The sequence below is a fragment of the Acinonyx jubatus genome, chromosome B1 (assembly GCF_027475565.1).
Source record: "Acinonyx jubatus isolate Ajub_Pintada_27869175 chromosome B1, VMU_Ajub_asm_v1.0, whole genome shotgun sequence".
Lineage (NCBI taxonomy): Eukaryota > Metazoa > Chordata > Mammalia > Carnivora > Felidae > Acinonyx > Acinonyx jubatus.
The window spans coordinates 71,512,269-71,530,038 of record NC_069382.1 but is presented as its reverse complement, the minus strand read 5'-3'; the positions used below and the strand labels follow the sequence as shown (position 1 = coordinate 71,530,038).

The window sequence follows — 17,770 nt, the reverse complement described above, 5'->3', positions numbered from 1 at the left end:
TAATCCAGAAAATTTTAAATGGACTGGGTATTAGATATTATTTTTTAAGTGTATTTATTTATTTTGAGAGATAGAGAGAGAGCATGAGCAGGGGAGGGGCAGAGAGAGAGGGAGAGTGAGAACTCCAGCAGGTTCTGCACTCTCAGTCCAGGGCCTGATGGGGGGCTCGAACTACAAACCTCTGAGACCATGACCTGAGCCTAAATCAAGAGTCGGCTGCTTAACCAACTGAGCCATCCAGACGCCCCAGGATATTAGATATTATTAAAGAATTATTGTTAACTTATTGTAGTCATGTTTTTAAAAAGTAATTATCTGTTTCAGATATTATTGAACTACTTATGGATGAAATGATATATAATAATGTCTGGTATTTGCAAAGGAGAGAGGTAGTGATTTATGAAATAAGATTGGCTAATTGATAATCATTGGTACTCTCTGATGTGTACAAAGTGGTTTGCTTTTGAGTATGTTTAAAATTTCATACGTGAACACTTACCCCATCCTTAGCTTTCACCAAGAGGTCATAGGTAGCTGGATCCCTCTCCCTGTCGATGTCTTGAGAAACACAGATTCTCCCATCATGTGGGTCGATCTGGAATGCCTGAGATGTGTCATAGCTTTGGAATCCATCATAAAGAGAATATTCAACAAAGCCATAGAGTCCTGCATCTGCATCAGAAGCTTTAACCTACAAAACAAGAGGGTGATCAGTAAGGAAATGGAAAAGTTAACATTACTTTTCAGTTGGTCATAAATTACTATCATCATTTGCACAACCAAGTAACCCCTACAGCCATTAACAAAGTATAGGCTTCAGTTTTAACTCTCTCCTTTTACCTTCTGTGTGACAACTCACTTCACCTTCCTCCTCCTTGTCTGAGTTCTCCTTCTCACTTTCCTTTGCCCATTCCTATACTTTCATGTGATCTCTGAAAGTTTGAGATTCTTAAGGTTCAGCCCTTGGTCCTTTTTCTTCTTATTCCTCTCACTGTGCCTCCGTGATCCCATCCAACTTCAAGGGTTTAAAAACATCCATACGCTAACAGTTTGACAATGTATCTGTGGAGTCCCTTTCATATCCAAGCTCTTCAAGCTCTTCAAGCACCCACCCTTCAGAGCAGCAAGGGAGGGCAGAGAAATTAAGACAGTAAATGGCATGATTACTAGTAACCTTATCCAGTTGACAGAATTCACCCTGGAGTAGGAGGTTTGAGTTTCCAAGCCAGGTTTCCTTCCAGGAACAATGCCCCCATCAGGACCTGTACAGTCAAGCACACTGACTACTACACAGAGGCACTACGCCCTGTGGGTGCATGGAAATGAAATCCAGCCCATGTTCGGCTTGCCAAACACTGACGTGGAGCTGCAAATGCCCAGAGGTAAGGATCCCTTTCTCTTTGACCATAAATACCATTTCTGTTGGCAGTAGTCTTGTGCCCAGTAGAAAAGATGAAGTAACTGAAATTATGAAAGCACTTTATTTATACTAACTGTGGGGATATACAGTGAGAAACACAACAGACTAGATTTAACCCAAAACATTTTGAGCTCATAGGCTTGGTATAGTTCTTTTCATTTGCTAACCCTCCTAACAGTAACAGCAAACATCTACATAACACTTAAATGAAGCACTTTAAGGGAAGATTAATCAAAAAAAAGGAAGGAAGGAAGGAAGGAAGGAAGGAAGGAAGGAAGGAAGGAAGGAAGGAAGGAAGGAAGGAAGAAGTAAAAGAACTATAGTGCTATAGAACAGGTATTATTCTAACTGCTTAACATAGATTTACACTTATAACCTAAAACAAACTCCATTTTACAGACCAGAAAAGTCAGGCTCAGAGAGCTTAAGTAACTTGTCAAAGATCACATAGCTAAAAACTGTCAAAACTGGGACTCAAATCCAGGCAGTTGGACAGCACTTAACTCTAGGTTGAAAAATAAAGTGATATACTTTTTATTAGTACAATATGCATGCAGGAGTTCTACCTTAATTATTATGCTTCCCAAACGAAACCTCATATTAATAACATGTTCAACAATCAATGTTCTCAGTAAGGCTTCCCTTCATTCCCCTCTATCTTGAGCATACAACTGGGATGTGACTTTGGGGGTTCTCTGAGTAGTCTAACACAGTGGTTCTCAATCAGGGTCAAGTCCCACGAGGACATTTGGAAATGCCATAACTAGGGAGAGGGTTCTATGGCATCTAGCGGGTTGAAGCTAGAGTTGCTACTAATCATCCTATAACCCACAACAAATAATGATCTGGCCCAAAATATCAACAGTGCCGAGGCTGAGAACCACTGCATCTGATGAAACTCAACAATGGGCAATATTAATCCCCTCTTTAATTGCCTTTGTTTTCAACTGATGACACAGTCTTGTAAATTTCTTTTCACTCTTGTCTATTGCATATTCTCTGGCAATATTATTTATTCTGTGCAACCAGCTAACACGTTTGTGAGTTATTCTTCTCATCAGATGGGCTGAACCAGGAAATCCACAAACTTCCCAACTACAAAGAACTAAATTCCAAGTACATTTGGTCTATTCCATTCTGGCAGCTGTTAGTGATTTAGTAGCCTCAAGTTCCCAAAGACACCAAATATATCTTCTAAAAACATATGGTATTCTCAATAATTTTGGCTTGATTAGAAGATAAATACAATGAACCTTAAATTCTAAAACTCATTCTCAGCCTTTAGTAGCACATATTAACAAGTAATTTGGCTTATATAAAGCAAGTTTCCTTATTTCCACTTTGAGACCTTTCTCTCATCTGGACTTTTGGCAAGGCAAAATAGAAAAGTGAAAAGTGGGATAAGAGTACTGATCTCAATTTATGTCAGCAGCTCAGATTCTGATTCTCAGATTCTAAAATAAGAATATATTCCTCCCTAGTTTTACTCAACTTCCTAGAAATACTGATCTAGTATTCTAGAACAACATACTCTACCTACTAGGATTAGGTCTTGAATACCTATAATTAATTTAGCATCTGTTTGAGGTCTATATTTTCCAATATCCACTGTCTTACACATAAATGTAGGCAATTTAAATAACAGATAATGGAAAAAGCTTTGCCAAATCTTCAAGAGGAAATCTGATTGGTAAATAAGCTCATTGGGCCTTTTCTTCAGAGACAGATGCTTAAATCAAAGAGAGAAATGTCTTGTCAGTCTATTATCACCACCTTATTGTGCTAATTTGGGGATCAAGGGTAGATCTCAGGGGGATTTTTTTTTCCTGAATCTACTCAAAGAGCCACATTTCAGCGCTTTCAGTGCTCTTCCTGTGTTCTTCATCTTACCCTCAATTTACCTGTTTTAGATTGAGATCAGTCTGGTGAATTTTACTGTAAACTTACTTACAAGAATTGTTCTCCCTCAGTCTGATTGCTCACAAATTTAATGCAGATATTATAAAAATGCAAAATATTAATATGATATTAAGATTTCATTGATTCCCTTATTACCTTTCTGAAATTAATTTTTTCCACTTCCCTTATATTAATATCTGTAGAGACAAATTGAGAACACTGGCTCTTGGATACATGTTTTTGATGTTCTATAAATGGAAAGGATCTATTTGCACTTGACTCACCAGCACAGGCCTCTCGATCTGGGAGGGTCCCTTTTCCAACAACTTGGAAGTTTTCTTGGAGGTTACCTGCCCAGCCATTCACAGTGCTATCCAAAAACCCAAAAGGAACCTAAAGTTATATGGCAACACATTGTCAGCAACATTGTTCTTTACCTACTCCTGGGAAATCAGATCACTGAATTCAGTGACATTGATAGAAAAGCCTGAAAGCCCAATTAAAAACATGAGCAGTCAAACAAAAAATCCTAGAAAAAAAAATGGTTGCAAAAAAATGGCTTGTTTAGATGAAATTTCAAATGAAATATCCCATTTTAATTTTCTTATTGTCATTTCCAAAAATTTCTACCATGAGCATATAACAGTTTGCTTGAAGAAACCAAGTTATTGACACAATACGCTCACAAACATAACTTCAAATAGAAAGAAGAAAAAGAAATTACAAAATGACTTTTTAGATTCTAAGTGCTTGGCCAACCACTGATCCCACAGTGAAAACAGGATTATAATATTCCAGTGGAAGGTGGATTCAGCACTGGGGACCACAACAGATGCAATCATGCCACTCTCTGAACACAACTTTGGGAAGTTCACCAATGACTGTGTCTTATCAAGTCTAATAATCAAGGCTCAATCCTAATTTTCTACACAATTCAGCAGCTTTCCATACAGCACATCATCTCTTCATTGAAACACTTCCTCACCAGACGCCTCACTGACCTCCTTTCAATTTCCTTCACTGACTCTGAATTCTCTTCCTGGCCTCTGAACACTCTAGTGTCCCACAGCTTAGTCCTGAGTCAGCTTCTCTTTTCAATCCACACCCATTGCCTGTGGTGAGTGAATGGTGGCCCCCAAAAGACATGTCCATGTCCTAATCCCTGGAACCTGTGGATATTGCCTTATATGATAGAAGAGTGAATATTACCTTATATTGCAAAACATGGTTAGGTTAAGGATTTTGAGAGCAGCATGTTGTAGATTATCCAGATGAGCCCTTAATCGAAAGACAAGTGCCCTTAGAAGAGAGAGGCAGAGATTGGAGTGATGGGCCACAAATCAGGGAACACCAACAAGCATTAGCAGCTAGAAGAGACATAGAAGGGAGGGGGAGAGGTCCTGAAGGACTTTGGACTTCTAGCCTCCACATCTATGAGTAATAACAATTTCTGTTGTTTTAAGCTAGCAAATTGATGGTTATTTGCTATAGAAGTCCTAGGAAATGAATACACTCCTGAGTGATCTGACCCAGGCCCAATATACTAAACCAACATATGTTTTTCCAATATCGGTATCTTTGTCTTGTGCTCCAGATCCATGCATCATCCTACTACCAATTAGATATCACCTTTCATGTGACTAACAGGCACTTCGAATGTGGTATGTCCAAACAGAACTCCTGATACCTACCACCCGAATCCACTCTTCTCCCAGTGTTCTGAGTGACGGTATCATCATCCACTTTTTGTAAAGGCAGCCAGAGAGATACAACTCAAGTGGCATCAAATCATGTCACTCTCCTGCTCAGAACCTTCCAACAGCTTCTCATCGTCACCTCAGTAAAATCACACCCTTTAACTTGACCCTAGCTACTTCTCTGTCCTTATCTCCCACTACTCTCCAACTCACTCCCTTCTGGATATGCTGGGCTCCTTGACGGTCCCAGAGCCCACTAGCTTGTATAACTTGCCTCTCCATTTCTTTCAAGTTTCTTCAAAGACCACCTAATCACAGAGGCCTTCCCTGATCATGTTATCCAAGAGTGTCACACTCATTTCTGCCATACTCTTTCCTTTTACCCTGTCTTCCTTATCTTCAGAGTCCTTATCTCTATTTTGCACTGCATTATATATTTTTACTTATTTGTTTATTAATTTTCTCTCCTACTGGAATTTACTCTCCAGAGCAAGTATTACACTTATCTTGCCCCCTGTTATCTCTCCAGCATCCACAATGCTAGTGCCTGGCTCATAGTGAGAATGTGTAAGTATTTGTTGCATGAATGAATGAATCTAATATTGCCCATAAAATGCAAGCATGTTTTAGAAATAGCTTTCATGGTCATCCTCCCTATTTTGACCTTGGGAAAAAAACTCATGAGAACAACAACAAGAATGAAAAGATGCTCAACATCACTCATCATCAGAGAAATACAAATCAAAACCACAGTGAGAGATCACCTCACCCCTGTCAGAATGGCTCAAATCAAAAACACAAGAAACAAGTGTTGGTGAGGATGTGGAGAAAAGGAACCCTTGTGCACTACCGGTGGGAATACAAACTGGCACAGCCACTGTGGAAAGCAGTATGGAGGTTTCTCAAAAAATTAAAAATAGAATTACTGTATGATCCAGTAATTCCACTGCTGGATATTTACCCAAAGAATACAAAAATACTAATTCAAAAAGATATATGCACCTCTATGTTTATTGCAGCATTATTTACAATAGCCAAATTATGGAAGCAGCCCAAGTATCCATCAATGGATAAATGGATAAAGAAGATGATATATATTACATATGTATGTATATGTTTGCAATGGGATATTACTCAGATATAAGAAAGAATGAAATCTTGCCATTTGCAACAACATGAATAGATCTACAGAGTATAATGCTAAGTGAAATAAGTCAGTGAGACAAATTCCATAGGATTTCAGTCATGTAGATTTAAGAAACCAAACAAACAAAGAAAAAAAAGAGGCAAGTCCGAAAGAAGACTCTTAGTTATAGAGAACTGAAGTTCACCAGATGGGAGGTGAGTGGGGGGATGGATGAAATACACGAAGGGAATTAAGAATACACTTATCACGGATGAACACTGAGGACTGTATAGGATTGTTGAATCACTATATTTACACTTGAAACTAACATAACACCGTATGTTAACTACACCGGAATTGAAATTAAAAAGAAAGAAAAGAACAAGAATGAGATAGCTTTGCAGACACTATCATCACTCCTGGGGGCCACACCATGCCATGCAGCCATGCTCAGCTCCACCACGTTCTTTGACATCCCCATCACCAACGTGCCCTTTGGCCACATCTCCTGAGAGCTGTTTCCAGACAAACTCTCAAAGACAGCAGAAAACTTTCATGCTCTGAGCACTGGGAAGAAGGGATTTAGTTATAAAAGTTCCTGCTTTTAAAAAATTATGTGGGGTTTATGTGGCAGGATGGTGACTTCAAATGCCATAATGGCACTGGCAACAAGTCCATTAAAGGGAGAAATTTGATGATGAGAATTTCATCGAATCATACAGGTCGCAGCATCTTGTCCATGGCAAATGCTAGGCCAAATATAAATGGTTCCCAAGAATGCCAAGACGGTACAGTTAGATGGCAATCCTGTGATCTTTGGCAAAGTGAAAAAGAGTACATGAATACTATGGAAACCATGCAACACTTTGCATTTAGGAATGGCAGGACCAGAAAGAAGGTCACCATTGCTCACCGTGGACAACCCTTAACTTTGACTTGCATTTTTTAAAAAAATTTTTAACATTTATTTACTTTTGAGAAGAGAGACAGAGCACACGTGGGGGAGGGGCGGAGAGGGAGGGAGACACAGAATCTGAAGCAGGTTCCAGGCTCTGAGCTGTCAGCACAGAGCCCCACGCGGGGCTGGAACTCACAGACTGTGAGATCATGACCTGAGCTGAAGTCAGATGCTTAACCGACTGAGCCACCCAGGCGCCCCTGACTTGCATTTTATCTTAACCACCAGGCCATTCCTTCTGTTGCTCAGGAGAGTACCCCTCGCTCCTATCTGCTTGCAACCTCCTATAATCTTTGTATTCACATGACAATTCCTCGCGTTCCAAATTTTCCGTATCCCATTCCAAGTCCTCCTGGACTGCAGAGCTAACTTTATGATTATGGAATAAAATCTAAACAACAGCAACAACAAAAGAGCAAGATATTCCATAAGTCCCATCAAACACTCACTGAGGAATACTATTTTAATGTCTAAAACACAATCTATTAACCAAGCTATATCATTATAGAATAAAATCCAAAATGCTAAAACCGGCAAAAGAAAAAAAAAATTATCTTAAGGCATGTAGAACTATTCAGAGGTTGGTAACAGAACTGTATTTTATTTTCACCTCCTAAAATGTATTTTCAGAGAAGCTGACAGAGAAGTTGAATAAACTGAATATCCATTTTCAAGTTACAGTAAAAAAAAAAAAAAGCAACCTTACTGCTCTGATAACATGTTTTTATTGCTTTAATTGAAGAATGGAATTAAGAAACCACTAATCCTACTATTTGTTGTCCCACCCTCTCCCAAAAAAGCAACCAACGGAAATTTTGTAAAAGGAGATCTATGGGTGGGGTGAGGGGTAACTTGTCCAATGAGGTATTACAAATAAACAATTTAAAAAGTGCAATCTAAAAAAAGAATTGGCAAGCAAATCAGTAGAACACAAAAGCAAGACCTGAAACAGATCCTGGTAAACCTAAATTATTTTTATATTACAAAGGAAACATCATAAACCACTGAGGAATGTAGGTTTATCCACATAAGTTGCTAGAAAAATTGGCAAAGTACATGAGGGGAAAATCAAGTTTGATATTAACCTCACATGAAAATAAATTCTACACAGATATGTTAAACGCAAATAATGAAATTGTTTAAAGCACACACACAAAACATAGGGGAATTTTTGGCTGATTCTTACATCGGAAAGAAATTTCAAAACAAAAAAGGATTATAAAACTAAAACACATGGACAAAAAATCACAAAGGAAAAAAATCAATACAACAACTACATAACCATTTAGAATTCCATTATGTCAAAAATACCATACACAAAAAAATTTAAAGGTGAATTAGGCATGATATCTGCAATATATATGTACAGCATATACATATATATGTGTGTTTATATACACGTACATACATAAAGGCTAATGTTCTTAACATGGAAATAGGCCTTTAAAAATAACTGACTGGGGCGCCTGGGTGGCTCAGTCGGTTAAGCATCCGACTTTGGCTCAGGTCATGAGCTCATGATTGGTGAGTTGGAGCCCTTCGTTGGGCTCTGTACTGACAGCTCAGAGCCTGGTGCCTGCTTCGGATTCTGTGTCTCCCTCTCTCTCTGCCCTTTCCCCACTTGTACACACACTCTCTCTCTCAAAAATATATAAACATTAAAAAAATGATAATAATGACTTTCCATTATAAAAGAAAAATGGGTAAAGGACAAGAACAAACAAGTCACAGAGATTAACATATATTTAAGATATGCAATTCTACTAGTCATGAAATAAATAAAAATTAAAATAATATTTTTAAAATACTAGCAACCATTAAAGTAATATATTAAGTGGGGCAAGGATGAAATAAATATGTACTCATTTTTAAGCCTATCTGAGAAGTAACTTTGTTCCTCATATATATGAGGTAAACATCCTCCCAAACCTAAAAATATTCATTTCCTTTGACCCACTTAGTACATTTACTTTAAGTTTATTTATTTATTTTGAGAGAGAGAGAGAGAGAGAGAGAACCATCAGCACAGAGCCTGAAGTAAGGCTCAAACTCATAAACCATGAGATCATGACCTGAGCCGAAATCAAGAGTCAGATGCTTAACCAACCAACTGAGTCACCCAGGCACCCCCTCAATATATTTCTAAAAACAGTATGTAGACAGCTATTTGTATTAAAGACTTATAATGTTGTATTATTTATTCTAGAACCCAAATGTTCAACAATAAAGTTGTTAAATAAATTATAATTCTTTCAAAGATAGAATACAATGTAGCCATGAAGATTGTGTATTTAAAGACACATGTTTAGTAAAAAAGAAAAAAAGTCAACTAAAAGCTATATATGATATCCCATTTCTGCAAAAAAAAAAAAAATACCCAACATATAGAATAAAAATTAAAAGGAAATAAGCCAGAGTGGGTATATTTCCAAACCCCATTTTAAGAGGCTAGAATCACCTGGATATCAAAACCAGTCAAGGACACTATAAGAAAAGAAAATTATGGGCCATTATCTCTGATGAACATAGATGCAAAAATCCTCAAAAAAATAACAGCAAACCAAATTCAATTAGTACATTAAAAGGAACACACACCATGATCAAGTAGGATTTATTCCAGGGATCCAAGAATGGTTAAACATCTGAAAATCAATAAATATGATATACTACATTAACAAAACGAAGTATAAAAATCATCATCTTCTCAATAGATGTAGAAAAACCATTTGACACAATCCAACATCCAGTCATTATAAAAACTCTCAACAAAGTGGGTGTAAAGGGAATGTACCTCAACACAATTAAAAGCCATATATGACAGGGGCGCCTGGGTGGCTCAGTCGGTTGAGCGTCCGACTTCAGCTCAGGTCACGATCTCACGGTTCGTGAGTTCGAGCCCCGCGTCAGGCTCTGGGCTGATGGCTCAGAGCCTGGAGCCTGCTTCTGATTCTGTGTCTCCCTCTCTCTCCGCCCCTCCCCCATTCATGCTCTGTCTCTCTCTGTCTCAAAAATAAATAAACATTAAAAAAAAAAAAGCCATATATGACAAGCCTACAGCTAACATCATACTCAATGAAGGCTTTTCCTATAAGATCAAAAGTAATATAAGGATGCCCACTCTTGCCACTTTTATTTAACATAGTACTGGAAGTCCTAGCCAGAGCAATTAGGCAAGTAAAAGAAATAAAAGGCACCAAATCAAAAAGGAAGAAGTAAAACTATCTCTTGCATATCACATGATATTATATATAGAAAATCCATAGTCTACCAAAAAAATATTGTTAGAACTAATAAATGAATTTGGGGAAGTTGCAGGATACAAAACCAATATAAAAAATCTATTTAGCGTCAATACAGTAATAATGAACTATCAGAAACAGAAATTTTAAAAAAAATCCCATTTACAATGGCATCAAAAAGAATAAAATACCTAGGAATACATTTACCCAAGGAGCTAAAATATCTGTATACTGAAAACTACAAAACATTGATGAAACAAATTGAAGAAAATATAAACAAATCGAAAGATATTCCATGCTCATGGGTTAGAAGAATGAATATTGTTGAAATGTCCACACTACCCAAAAGAAGCTATATATGCAATGTAATCCTAATGGCATATGTCACAGAAATAGAACAATCCTAAAATTTGTATGTGACCACAAAAGACGCTGAAGAGCTAAAACCATCTTAAGAAAGAAAAACATAGCTAGAGGCATCACACTTGCTGATTTCAAACTATAATACAAAGCTATAGTAATCAAAACAGTATGGAATTGGGCTTTAAAACACACAGAAAGGTAAGTGAGACAGGACAGAGAGCCCAGAAATAAACCCACATATATATGGTCAATTAATTTATAACAAAGGAGCCAAGAATATATAATGGTGTTGGAAAAACTGGACAGCCATATATGAAAAAGAGTGAAACTGGACCATTATCTTATATCACACAAAATCAAATCAAAATGAATTAAAGACTTGAACATAAAACCTGAGACCATAAAACTCCTAGAAAAAAAAAAAAAAACAAACCATAATGGGTAAGCTCCTTTACATCAGTCTGGCAATGATTTTTTGGATCTGATGACAAAAGCAAAGGCAACAAAAGTAAAAATAAAGCTAATATTATATTAAAGTAATAAGCTTCTGCATAGGAATGCAAACCATCCACAAAATGAAAAGGAAACCTACAGAATGGAAGAAAATATTTGCAAATTCTATATCTGATAAGGGGTAAATATCCAAAATATTAAAAAAAAACTCATACAACTCTACTCCAAAAAACAAAAAAGAAAAGGAAAGACAGAGGATCTGAATAGACATTTTTCCAAAAAAGACTTATAGACAGCCAACAGGCACTTTTCGAAGGTGCTCAACATCACTAATCATCAGGGGAATGCATATCACGATCACAACTAGATGGCAGTTCACACCTGTTAGAATGGCTATCAAAAGACAAGAAGTAACAAGGGGTGGCAAGAATATGGAGAAAAGGGAAACTTTACACACTGTTGGTGGGAATGCAAACTGGTGCAGCCACTATGAAAAACAGCGTGGAGATTCCTCAAAAAAATTAAAAATAGAACTGCCATATAGTCCAGAAATCCCGCTTCTGAGTATGTACCCAAAGAGAATCAGTATCTCGAAGAGGTACCTGCACTCCCACATTCATTACAGCATTATTTACAGTAGGCAGAATATGGAAACAACCTAAGTTTATCAACAGATGAATGGATAAAAAAGATGTGGTGTATATATATTCAGTGGAGTATTCATCATGAGAAAGAAGGAAATCCCACCATGTGCCACAACATGGATGGACCTGGAGGACATTATGCTAAGTGAGATAAATCAGACAAAAACAAATACTGCGTGGGATCACTTATATGTAGAATTTTAAAAAGAGTCAAACTCCTAGAAACAGAGAGTAGAAAATTGTTTGCCAGGAGCTGGGGCAGGCGTAGAGAAATAGGAAGAGGTTGGCTAAAAAAATACAATTACAGCTATAAAAAATACAACTTTCAGCTATAAAATGAATCAGGTTTGAGGATCTAATGTAAAACACTGGGACTGTAGTTGATAACACTGTATTGCATCATTGAAACTTTCTAAGAGACTAGAACTAAGTGTTCTCACCAAAAAAAAGCAGGGGGTAGGGCGGTGGGTAGGGAGTAAATATGTGAGGTGGTGAATGTATTAATGAATTAGATGGGGGAAATCCTTTCACAATGTGTATGTATACCAAATCACCATGCTATGCACTTTAAATATCTTATCATTTTAGGGGCACCTGGGTGGCTCAGTCGGTTGGGCATCCGACTTCAGCTCAGGTCATGATCTCACAGTTTGTAAGTTCGAGTCCCGCATCAGGCTCTGTGCTGACAGCTCAGAGCCTGGATCCGGCTTCGGATTCTGTGCCTTCCTGTCTCTGCCCCTCCCCTGCTCACGCTCTGTCTCTGTCTTTCAATAATAAATAAACGTTAAAAAAATTTTTTTTAAATTGTAAATATCTTACAATTTTATATGTTCATCATACGTCAATAAAGCTAAAGTTATATAGAAAATAATCCAAATACTAAGTAATGTAACATGGGGAATAAGTGATTTTTGTTTTCATTCAATTTTTTGTCCTCATTTTTATAAATACAGTTTTATGGTCTAATATTATGAAAAAGCTGAGCATCAAAACTACTGAACTAAAAAAAAAAATGTAGTTGATAAGTATTTGCCATCCATTTATTCAGCTATTTGCAAGTGAAGCCTCTCCTACTCATTCTTAAAAGCCAACCAAGTACAGTCATATAAGAGTCACAGGCCCAGGGCATCACTGACCCCTGAAGGTTATTTACAAACTTTTCTGTAAAAGGCTAGATAATAAATATTTTAGGTTTTGCAGGCCATAAGGCCTCTGTTCCAAGTATTCAACTCTGCTATTTTAACACAAAAGAGCCATAAATACTATGTAAATGAATGGCCCTTTTCCAATAAAACTTATTTATAAACACCCAAATTTGAATTTCATGTAATTTTCACTGTTATGAAATATTATCTCTCTCTTTTTTTCCCAATCATTTAAGGGCACCTGCGTGGCTCAGTCGGTTAAGCATCCGACTCTTAACTTCAGCTCAGGTCATGATCTTATGGTTTGTGAGATTGAGCCCCCAGCATTGGGCTCAGCACTGATGGCACAGAGCCTGCTTGGGATTCTCTCTCTCCCTCTCTCTCTCTCTCTCTCTCTCTCTCTCTGCCTCCCCTGCTTGTGCTCTCTGTCTCAAAATAAATATATAAACTTTAAAAAAAGAATATTTAAAAAAATATAATGACCCTAGCGAGACAAGGGCTCTCTTAGCATACTGTAATAGGTAGTCTGGGGGGCATTACCTGCTCCCCGTCATGAGAGATGTCTGAACATTCCTTGGGTATTTCCCAGCTTTCCAAGGTAGATCAAGGCCTTCTTCCTCCCCTCCACCTCAAAACTAGAATCATCCCTCCTCCACTCCAGAAGCAAAAAGGATGGATCAGAGAATGATAAAAGCCAAGTTTGCAAGAAGAGTTAGGTGCTAAAGAAGAAGATTAAAAATTAAAAAGACTGACAGACTGAGGCAAAGCGCTGCTTCCGCAGGAGAGTGGCCACATGCAAATGGGAACAAAGACCAGGCCAGAGGACAGGGCAATGAGCAGCTAGTGTAGGAGCACATGCCTGACTTCTCACCACTCTCTTGATATGGTAAGGGTTTCACAGCATTGAAGGAATTAAAGTACAAAGGGGACTTTACATGCTTTGGGGTTCTGTGTGTGTTCACCAGCAGAGGAAGAAAAGCAGACACGGCTTCTCTGCCATGTGTTCAGCGTGAAAAACAGGTGAAAGGGACGGGCCATGTGGAACCACCTGACCTGCTGAAAGGTAAGGCTCACTTCCTCTTGACCAATTCCTAACTCAAGATAGGACACCACCGTGCAGAGTTACATAAATATTACTATTTCCAGAGAAAATAAAAATCTGAAGAGCATGCCCCAAACTCCTAACAGGTGTTCTCTCTTGGGATGCAATCATGGTGAACGTTCACTTTTTAAATGACGCTCTTTTGTAAACAATGTTTTCTATTGAGCATGCTTTGGCTTATGTATAAAGCTTCTATGCTGTATGACTTTTGAGGGCCACCCTCTCTCCACTGCACCCACAAAGGACACCCTGAAAGGCCAGCAAAGTCTAGAAAGGGGAACCAGTTGTTAGAGTCTTTCAAAGGATTCATGTTAAACATTAAACGTTATTTCAGCCAGCCCTGGCTTAGTTAAACGAGGGCTTAGAAGTACAGAGCGCACATGCAGAAGAAAGGCCTCTGTGTCTTTCCATTTCAAAACATATTCCGAGTATATGCCTGCATCTTAATTTTTGGCAGCCATCCTTTTTTTGTTGTTGTGACTATTTTTCCACACTTTATTTTTATTTACATCCAGGAGTAAATCTTCTAAAGATTTCATGAAATTTTTTTTTTTATTAAACTTGTTTCATAATGATACTCATAGATGAGTGGATGCAATAAGTATGCACTTTTAAGAAATGTTATTTTCAAAATTCTTAGCTTTTTAAAAATAAAAAGGAAAGCAAGCAAGCAAGCATCTCATTCTGGGGCACCTGGGTGGCTCGGTCAGTTAAGCATCCGGCTCTTGATTTCAGCTCAGGTCATGATCTCACAGTTCATGGGTTCGAGCCCTGCATCAGGCTCTGTGCTGACAGTCCAGAACCTGCTTGGGATTCTCTCTCTCCCCCACCCCCCTCTCAGTTCCTCCTCTATTTGTGCTCTCTCTCAAAATAAATAAATAAACTTAATTTTTTTTTTTTTTTGAAAAGAAAAGAAAGCATCTCATTCTCCTTGGGGAATGACTATCATAAATTAGAATCACGTGACTTTTCTCTCTGTTTTAAGTTTATTTATTATGAGAGGGAGAGAGAGCAGGGCAGGGGCAGAGAGAGAGAGAGGGAGGGAGGGAGACAGAGAATCCCAAGCAGGCTCCACACTGTCAGCACAGAGCCCCACTCAGGGCTTGAGCTCATGAACTGTGAGATCATGACCTGAGCTGAAACCAAGAGTCTAGAGGCTTAACTGACTCAGCCACCCAGGTGCCACATGACTTTTGTCTTTTAAATGTACCTCTCCTGCATGTTTTGTAAAACAAAGAGGTCCGCTAAATTTATACACAGAGGGTCTTCCCAGTAGAAGGGAGCATTCTCAGATATAAACACAAACAGGTGCACTCTAAACTCCAAGTGGGCCCATGGATTTGAAGAGTCCTAATGAAAAGACAAAAAGTGGGAAGGCAAACTGAATAAGTCCACAGTCTATATTAAACTTAAGGCCATGAGTTCCAGTATGACCCCTAAGTTACTCAAACACAATTAACTGCTGTTTTCACACCTGCAAAAGCATCACAATCACAGTCGGCAAGTGTTAAGGTCTGGAAACTTAGATTCCACTTAGTAGCTTTGCTTTCCAGGAGGAAAAGAGAAGGCAGTGCGTGCAGACCCAAGGGAAGCCTGGGCTGCACTGCTCTGCCTCCCTGCGCTGATGCACTCATTGTTACAGAGCTGTATAAGCATATCATAAGCATACTGTTTAGGAGATCCCCTACTACACATCAATGTGCCCTTTATAAAGACCCTACAGGAAAACAATTTCCCAAGGCTTTAGTTCCAGAGAAGTCAATGCTTCTTCTCCTGAGCAGCAGTAACGTTTCTAACTCAGTGACTACAAGAATCCTTGTCACTACAGCTTTCATGCGTGTGCATGATCTTGACCTTGCGGACTCTACTCCCACATACTAAATTCGTCCTGGCTTCCTCCTACTATGCCACTTCATATTCCTTTTGCCCTGCCTTCCTTAATTTTATCTTTCTGAATCTCATACAGTTATGTTAGTAGCTTCCTAGTCTTTTTTTAATTAGGTGGAATAGAAAATACATTAACTTAATAAAGACCGTCCTACAGAAATAGATGTTATAAGCAAAACATATGATGGATAACTGACCAAGGAATGCAAACTTAAGAGACAGAGGCCAAAAAAGGCCAAAGGATCACTCCAACCAAGCAGCTAAAATGAATTAAGTGCACAACCTCTTCCTTGCAAATGGAGCCTCCCTAAGTCATTCACATAGCTGTTGAATGCAGCCTGCAATGTTCCAATGACCACTTGGGCTTGAAAGCTTTGGGCTGGGGACAAGCAACTGGCCTCATATTTTAACACATATGCAAATGAGACAGGATGAGGACAGTAAATGCTTATTTAAAAAAACAAGCCATGAGTCTTCATATAATCGATGAATCACGCAATCATTTAACTGATAATCTTTTAACTCATGGTGACATAATCACCATGTTTTGCATATCCCAAGGCCACAAGTGCCAAGTAAGCACTGACTGGTTACGTCTAAAAGAAACCTTTCAGCAAAAAAGAAGCATTTTCCTGCCAAGGTGTGCTACAGCATTTTTCATTATGGCATATGCCAGTCTAAACTTTCCGGTTTCCCAGAAATGTCCTACTAGTCCTCTCCTCTACCATTTCAGCCCTGAATTGAACATGCTCCTCTCTGTGAGGTCTAAGAAGCCCCAGCTCACCACTCCCAGAGCATATCCAGGGACACTCCAAATTAATTATATCACAGTTTAGTGGTGTCTCCACAAGGGCGAGGAGACATTCTTCAGATGGCCTCATTTGTATTCCCAGGCTGGTACCACTCATTAAACACATACAGAAATAGTCTTGATGTGCATAGGGGATAATTCCTTGGTCTCGGGTATATCCATACTCAAAAATTTAAGAGTCAATCTAAGAAAGATTGATCACATAATTAAAAACACAGCTTTTATATCCATGATATATTCATCCATTAATTCTCTCACAAGTCACAGGCACGGGGTGGCAAAGAGAAGGAGGTGGAAGAGGTGGAAAGACCTACTCACATTTCTCTCTTGCTGCTCCATAACTGTTATTAATGCAGGGGGCCAGAGTCCAGGAAGGCATAAGGACTGCCAACCTCTTACTCCATGCCAGACGATACAGTGCAGCAAATTTCATTCTTGAAATGGAATGTACTTAAGTCAGCACTATTCCACTTGTAAAGAAATGAAGTATCAAGGTGAGGCAGTGGTATTACAGCTATTGGTTAAGCACAAGGCTTCTCTCTGGGCAGACTAGCTTTGAAACCTGCTTTTCCCTCTTGGCACCTCAATGATCTTGAGCAGTAACTAATTTAATTTCTCAGTGCCTCAGTTTTACAAAAAGGAAATAACATAACTGTAGGCATGCTTTTAACCAAAACATCTTGAACTCAGTAACTACCAAAACTCAACCAAAACATCGTAAACAATAAGAATATTTATTATTCCCCTTGTCAAGAAGTCCAAGGGTGAGAGGATTCCAGGACTGGTTAATTCGGCAGCTCAATAATCTCATTCAGGTTTTCAGTCCTTACACCTCATTTCCTCCCCTCCCTGCCACCAGACTTGGTCCAGCTTGGGCTTGGTCCTCACTTTGGACCAAGTTTGCTGTTGGATGCCATACATTACTCACCAATGATCATATGCAGAGGTAGAAAGAACATGTTTGCCTTGCATCCATGTTTTAGAGCCAGGAACCTCTTCTTGGAAGTTCCTACTAGCTCTTCCCTC

The 17,770-nt window shown here is 38.6% G+C and overlaps 1 protein-coding gene across 1 annotated transcript in view; it reads right to left on the bottom strand.

The window, feature by feature from the left end:
* DCHS2 (dachsous cadherin-related 2) overlaps positions 1–17,770 on the bottom strand; it is a 241,380-nt gene that overhangs the window by 121,157 nt on the left and 102,453 nt on the right. Inside the window, exon 2 of the mRNA XM_015080625.3 lies at positions 500–691. Coding sequence (XP_014936111.3) covers positions 500–691 — 192 coding nt within the window. The remainder of the gene's footprint in view (positions 1–499; positions 692–17,770) is intronic.